The 7374-nt window shown below is 35.8% G+C and overlaps 1 protein-coding gene across 1 annotated transcript; it reads right to left on the bottom strand.

Annotated features, from left to right (window-relative positions):
- Positions 1-3776: 3776 nt before the first annotated feature.
- Positions 3777-5657, bottom strand: ifnphi1 (interferon phi 1). Its single transcript, XM_074696953.1, has 6 exons — positions 5535-5657; positions 5223-5297; positions 4929-5081; positions 4710-4820; positions 4391-4468; positions 3777-4261 (listed from the first exon to the last, which is right to left on the bottom strand). The coding sequence occupies exons 1-6, from the start codon at positions 5655-5657 to the stop codon at positions 4130-4132; spliced, it is 672 nt and encodes a 223-aa protein (XP_074553054.1). The 3' UTR covers positions 3777-4129.
- Positions 5658-7374: the final 1717 nt, after the last annotated feature.

A 7374-nucleotide genomic window follows, 5' to 3' on the forward strand; every position in this document is an offset into this window, starting at 1 on the left:
TCTAAATCTTACCAAATACAACTAAATCTACAGGCATTCTGCATGTTGAACAAAGAGGAATAAATACCATTTAAACACCACCTGACCCTCAATTCTAACCTTGAGTTTTAAGATAGATATCAACCTTGATAAAAAGAAATGTTACCATCATCTCTCTGCTTTAAAATTTATGGATTAACCCTTTGACTGCTTGTGTGTCTCTATAAAAGACCAATTTACATTCAAAGTCATCAACACACGTTTTAGCAACAGGAGTGACATTTAGCTCTGTTTATTCAGATGGGTTTGCGTTCTTTAAACAAACTGTAAGCAGCATAAAAATGGCAGTTTGTTCTGTGGTCAGCTGTCACAAACGATGCTACATCATGGAGTCAACTTCTATGGCTGTTACAGAGCTACCTGTGTTTTAGAGCAAAGAGTGACCGTGCTGACTGGTGACTCTCAGCCAAATGTGTCAGTGATGCTCCCGACCTATCTCCTTGCGATGGTCCATTAATTTTCTTGAAGGAACAACATCAGAAAAAGTTGATGAATTTAGATTTTGGGGGTTTGGCTTGACTCCCACCTGTCTTTGAAATGCCATGTTGAATCTATTGTAAAGAAAATTCACTGCCAGGAGTGGCCAACCTGCGGCTCGCGAGCCACATGTGGCTCTTGAACCTTTCGGTGTGCGGCTCTTTGATCAATTTGTTAAAAAATTTGTATAATTATGAGTAGCCGTGTGCCGATCAATCTAAAATATTGATATATTGATGGCAACGTTGGGATCAGTATTGATCAATATTTGGGTGTACAGATTGCTACTTAAGTTTCAGTTTCTCTTCTCTAGTAAGAATTTAAATACACAAAGTAGAGCTCACTTTGAAAATTGGAAATGTATTGATTTTCATTTTATGTCATTTCATTTATGTGTGAGAGGAAGTGTGTTTGTAAGACCCCGTGTGTAACGTGGCTCTCTGTAGCACCACCATCATTTTTGTGGCTCTTGGTCTCTGACTGGTTGGTCACTCCTGCTTTATCGTTCCAAAGAATGTTTCTCTTTCAAAGTTCGGGAGAGAATTGTAACACAAATGATCCTGCCAGTTCTTGACTATGCTGACATTGTTTATCAGAATACATCAGAAACAAATCTTCGTCCTCTTAATGTAGTTTATCACAGTCTTTGTCTGTTCATACTCAGAAGTCCATATAAAACTCACCATTGTCCACTGTATGAGTCCCTCAACTGGTTATCACTCAAATCTAGAAGGTAGTTTCACTGGATCCAGTTTATTTTTAAATGCAGTTATTTTAGATTTCCTTTTTATCTAAAGCAGTTCTTAATACCATTAACATTGCAATATAGACTCTGACGTACAAGCAATCTTTTTTTTGTTACCCCAAGAAATCACCAAAGAAATTGGCCATCGTGCATGTAAGTATAAAGCCCCAGCTGACTGGAACAAGCTCCCTGACTCACTAAGGTCATCTACATCCTTTCCTATCTTTGAATGAGGGGCAGATACAATAAGAGTTTTCTTCTTTCTGCTCCTTTTCATTCAGTTTTGGGGATCTTTTATTTTTCTTTGTATTGATTTGTATTTATAAAAGAATGAAATAAAATAAATAAATAAATAAATAAATCTCATTTATTTACACATCTAGAAATTCCCTACCCCTGTTTTTGATTTTGCCTTTTATGTTGTTACCATTGTGTTACCACTAGTGCTGAATGCAGATAAATCAAAGACCATGCTATTTTCAAATGGAAAGCAGCTCCCACCCCACCTTTCTAGGTTGTCAATTTTTCATGGGGTTGAAATTGAAATGGTAACATCTTATAAATATTTAGGCATTCTTCTTGATGACAATCTATCTTTTAAATTGCACATTGATAAACTTGCTGCTAAGCTGAAACTTAAATTAGGTTTCTTATTTAGAAATAAGTTAAATTTTTCTCTAAAAGTCAGAAAACATTTGATCACCACAACATTTTTACCCTTGTTGGACTATGGAGACCTGCTTTTTATGAATGCTTCTCATCAGTTTTTAAAGAAATTAGATACTATATATCACTGTGCCCTGTGTTTTATTACTGGTTGCAGCTATCAAGTTCATCACTGTTCCCTATATGCTATTGCACATTGTCCCTCTCTGTACTCTCACAGACACTCACATTGGCTGATTTTCATTTATAAATCTATTCTTGGACTTCTTCCTACATACCTGTGTTCACACATGAGTAGAAACCTCAGCCGATCTCAGGACACCATACAGCTGCATGTCCCGAGAGTAAGAACTGAAATGGGCAAAACGGCTTTTACATTTTCTGCCCTGTCTGCCTGGAATGATGTGCAGAAGGACTGAAAATTGACACATCTTGTAACTTTAGGGGAATTTAAAACAATTATAAAAGACAGAGAAATTAGCTCAATTGATTCTTGTGACTGCACTTTGTAATTATACATTCCTATTGTTGTTTGTATGTAGTGTGTGTATCTGTGGCTGCAATTTGTTTTACTTTCTGTTTTGTGCTGCCGTCTTGGCCAGGTCACTCTTGAAAAAGAGGTTTTAAATCTCAATGAGTTTTTTTACCTGGTTAAATAAAGGATGTTATCATTATTATATCAGAATCAGAATCACCTTTATTCACCAAGTATTTCCAAGAATACAAGGAATTTGACTCTGGTTTAAACTGCACTCTCTCAGTACAATTGTTGTGAATACAAAGACTCTAAGAGAAACACTAAATATTAAAAAATTAGAAAAGTAGAGCTTAAGTAGTAGGGAAAATAATAATAATTACAATATTAAATAAAGAACTTTGTAAAGAGTAGAATAAAAATATGTACACAATTTAAGTTAACAGTAGTGCACTGAATAGATGTCAGAAAAAAACATAAACAAAAATGTATTTACAAGCATATAATATATATATCTAAATTAACAAGAATACAACACAGTCTGTGTAATCAATCACATTTTGGAAAGAGAAATAAAAACATACGTCACCGAAACTTTAGTTGAAACTTTACAATAACATCTGTTTAAAATAAAATAAATATATGTTATCCACATAACACTGAAGAAGGAAACAACCACTATGTGCCTGTTGTCCTACAAATATTATGAGCCAGTGTGTTTTTAGATTTGGTTTTAAAAAAATGTATTTATGTGTTAATTTAGTTGAACTGCAAGGGTTAACGGGTTAACTAATGATATTCTACTGCTTTATTGATACAAGTTCATGTCTTCATATTTTACAGTATGGTGAGTGTCCATGGATAATAAACGCTGAATTTCTCCACTTAAAACATGTCCACTGAATGTCTGTGCATCCACTCAAAGATTTCTCACCAGCCTGGGATTTTTACTTAGATTTACAGAATTGTTCCCCTTTTTGATGTCATTAAACATCTCTTTGTTTACTCTGATTTATTCTTTTCTTGTCCCTCCAATGTCTCCTTTTGGTCTTTTTATGCCGCTGCATGTTTTAAGTCAGTTTCTCGTCTCTCTCTGATTCTGATGTACATGGATTATTCTGTTTCTTTATGACTCTGTGGGGGGTTTCAGGGCTGTTTTTTTAGGAAATTGAATTGTTTGTTTGGCATCTTTTGCTCATTTTGACAGCAAATATAAACGTGTGTGTGTGTGTGTGGGGGGGGGGGGGGGGGGGGGGGGGGGGGGGTTAGAATATTTTTTCATTAAGTTTTTTGTTTGTATAAAGATTTATTATAGTTCAGTTATTTTAAAAAAAACAGTATAAACAAAGAAATTACAGAAGTGTGATGATTACAGAAAGATTTATTGAAAAAAATTGTCACAACAAAGGTAGACAAGCGATCTCAGTCAGGCTTTTCAAGTGTCCATGTTAAGAATACAAGTTTCATCACAATCATTTGGTCACAGTAAAGAAAAGGTTAACCTGTGTCACCACATGTACCTGAGAAATGTGGGTTTTTTTTAAAGTATTTTCAAGTAAAAGTCAGAGTTTAACTCTTTAAATATTAATAATTATTAGAAACCTCTCATAGACAGAAACACGATAAATAACAATAAATACATAAATATTCTTTGAAAGCAGCACAGTCTGTTTCCACAGACTACAGAGGAATGAATGAAAGCAGTTTGATGAGATGTGTCAGTGTCTCTACTGAGTGTGTGTGGAGCGCCTCCTGCTGGCAGCACCTGAAGCTGTGATGGAGTTCATCAGCACGTCCAGGTGACTGAGGTGAAGCTTAGTTTCCTTCCTGATCAGCTCCCAGGATGCAGCGTTGCCGCCCTGTTAACAAAAATAAAATTGTCAGAAAACCTCATTGACTTTCGTATAATTTAATTTTTTTTACTGTTTATAAATAAAATGAAGAGATCTGGGATCTGCGCTAAAGTCAGAAGAAGAACAGAAACTTACAAAGCGGTCCAGAGTAGATCTGATCAGTCTTCTGTAGTAGTGTCTCAGTTTGTGCTCGATCCCCTTTTGAAGAGACGCCTGAGGACGAAAACACAGGAAAGATTTATATTAACATTCATCCTAAACATGTGGATGAATAAATGAAAGGAAAGGAAGAGGATGCACTTAAAGGAGTTTCAGTTATAAGACTTAAAAGTAGTTGAGGTGTCAGTAGTCAGGGATTTTTTGCTGCTAAAAAAACAAAACTTGTTCACTGATAAAAGTAAGAGAAACTTAAGTGTTAGCAGTGAAGGGAGATTGTTTTTATCTCTGTACTCACACAGCTGTGGAGTTCCTCTGTCCGTCCCTGAACGTCCTCTCCAGAGTCTGTTTTAAGTGTGCTGTTTCTACAGATCACTGAGGTGAGGTTCACCTGCCTCTTTGTGGACACCTGAAGACGAAAAAAGAGAAAAGTTTAAAGGGATTCAGCAGAGACAGAAGTTAAAGCCAGAGTTCACAGTGAAAACAGCCCAGGTTTTAGCCCCTCCTGTGTACTCACACAGCGGTTGAGCTCTGTCATCTGTCTGTGGATGCTGCTCAGGAAGCGCTCCATCGTGACGTTGCTCCAGGTAACTGAGGTGAGGTTGTTGTGGTGGTAGAGACCAGCAATCATGATCAGACTGTCCCTGATGAAAACCAGCTGAGACTCCACCTGGACGGAGAGGGAAAGAGAGGGGTGAATTCCTGCTTTCTGATTGGCCCACAGAGCTGATGTTTAAGATGAATGATTATAAAGCACTAGAGAGCAGATGATCTGAATAACATCAGTGTGATGAAAGGATTGATGGATTACCTCTTCTTTATGTATCTGTGTGTAGAGTCTGTACGGAAAAGGAACTGGACTCTGCTGTTCAGTCAGCGGACCACCCTGAAACACAAGACAGAACAAGTTTTAACACTTAACAAAAACAAAACATGGACATAAAGAAACAATGCTTAAAGTTCAGGCTAAATGTGCGCAGATTTTCAAGCCTCGACATATTAATCTGTTGTAAAAATCCCTGAAACTGTGATCAAAATACTCTGCTGTAAATAGAAACAGCTCCACAAGATCTTCAAGAGTCTATACTGTGTTTGAGAGTCCCTGTGATTCAGTTGGACTTACCATGCTAGAGATGAGAGTCAGAGATTCTCCATTCTGACGGCCAAAGTGTCTGACCCAATCACAGCAGAGAGCAGGGGTCAGGACGCTGCAGAGGACGAAGAACAGGCCGCTCCAGCTGGACATGATGATGATGATAAAGATGATAATAGTAAGAGTGATGGCAAGCTGCAGACTGAGCTATGTGTGAACATGCTGCTGGTCTGAGCCCTGGCCTTTTATCCTAAGACAGGAAAGAGAAAACAGGTGGAAGAATGAAAGTGTGAAAGCCCCAAGGTGTTTTACTGTCCTAATGAAGTCACTTACACACACACACACACACACACACACACACACACACACACACACACACACACACACACACACACACACACACACACACACACACACACGAAAACTCTTACCTATAAAGTCAGAGAATGACATCATTGTCAGAAAAAGTACAATACAATGCAAATATAGAAATGATGAATTTGGATGCTATTTAAAAGTTAATAATCAAAGAATGATTTTTTTACATTGTTTGAATAGAAGTTTTAATTTTTTATGACAAAAAATGCAATTTTGTAAATGAATAATGAAACTCGTTCTTTATTTTCTTATTTACTTTAATAAATTTTAGTTAGTGTTGGTTTATTTTAGGGATATTTTGTGCAAAACCAGTGGAATAAATCTCTGAAATTTATGTTCAAGTATTTTAAATTATTATTCAGATCCTTATATATCATAAAATAATGGAAGTTAATTCACTAGTCTTGAGTTAAAGTAACGAAGTTAATTTTTCACTTTGGAAGTCCCTTTGCTTTCATTTTCCAAAGTTGCTTCTACAGAGGAATTCATACACATACAAAATTTCAAAATAAGAGTTCAGACTGTCTGTTTGCCGCAACTGAAGAATACGGATTCAAAAATTTTACTGACTGAGCATTAATATGAGCATTTTAGCAAAAAAGGCAAAAACTTAAGTTGACTGAAACATTAAAATTCATACTAAGTCCAAAATTTAAAAAATAATTCATGCTTTTATTTTGAATACAACCGTTCTGAGCCTCCTGACAGCTGACTCCTTCCTGACTGATGCTTCGTTTTCACTTTCTGGTCTGTCAGGAAATACACCAATGATGCAAGGCTGTGTCGTCGTCACACACGCGCACACGCACACGTGTGATGCACAGTGATGACATAATTGATTTGAAACCTAATAGATCGGTATATCTCGTGTCGTCATGAGAACAGGTGCACTGGGCAGGGAACAGAAAGTAAGTTTAAAGCCTGTATAAAGGCACACAGGTGTAACAACACGGATCAGAAAGTGAGCTCTTTGTTTCATCATTTTTATCATTTCTTTATTTTTAAATCAGAAAGAGCTGTCAGGGTTTGGAATCACAAACCCTGACAAAGTTTTGGGACCCCCTTGTAAACGAGATGGTTCATATCAAGGGGCTTTCCCGTCAAGAAATAAATTCAATCAAATAGATGAAGAACTTCCCCTCGTGATTTTTTGATAATTTTTAAAGTATATATATATATATATATATATATATATATATATATATATATATATATATATATATATATATATATATATATATATATATATCGTTAATCATACAATATACAACCAAAACATGGTTCGTTCATCTTTTTTACACATAGTTTAATTAAAAATATTTTAAAAATATCACCACTGTTGGTAGCCCAAACTACCAGGGGCCCCTAAGAACTCCTCATTATGACATGGTTGAGACTTTTATTTATTTATTTTTATTATATCTATTTTTTTAGTTTTATTTTTTTATATATAATTCTACAAATTATATATACATTCTGTACATTCTACAAA

The sequence above is a fragment of the Halichoeres trimaculatus genome, unplaced genomic scaffold, assembly GCF_033239565.1.
Source record: "Halichoeres trimaculatus isolate MK-OKI-2021-1 unplaced genomic scaffold, fHalTri1.1 fHalTri1_scaffold_20, whole genome shotgun sequence".
NCBI lineage: Eukaryota > Metazoa > Chordata > Actinopteri > Labriformes > Labridae > Halichoeres > Halichoeres trimaculatus.

What these genes read in the sequence shown, in the direction of transcription:
- ifnphi1 (XM_074696953.1), bottom strand. Translation starts at nt 5,657, where the DNA reads ATGTCCAGCTGGAGCGGCCTGTTCTTCGTCCTCTGCAGCGTCCTGACC. An exon ending in CAGAGGAACTCCACAGCTGT is followed by an intron (nt 4,469 to 4,709) that starts GTGAGTACAGAG and finishes TTTCGTCCTCAG; the next exon opens with GCGTCTCTTCAAAAGGGGAT. An exon ending in GATCTACTCTGGACCGCTTT is followed by an intron (nt 4,262 to 4,390) that starts GTAAGTTTCTGT and finishes TTTTGTTAACAG; the next exon opens with GGCGGCAACGCTGCATCCTG.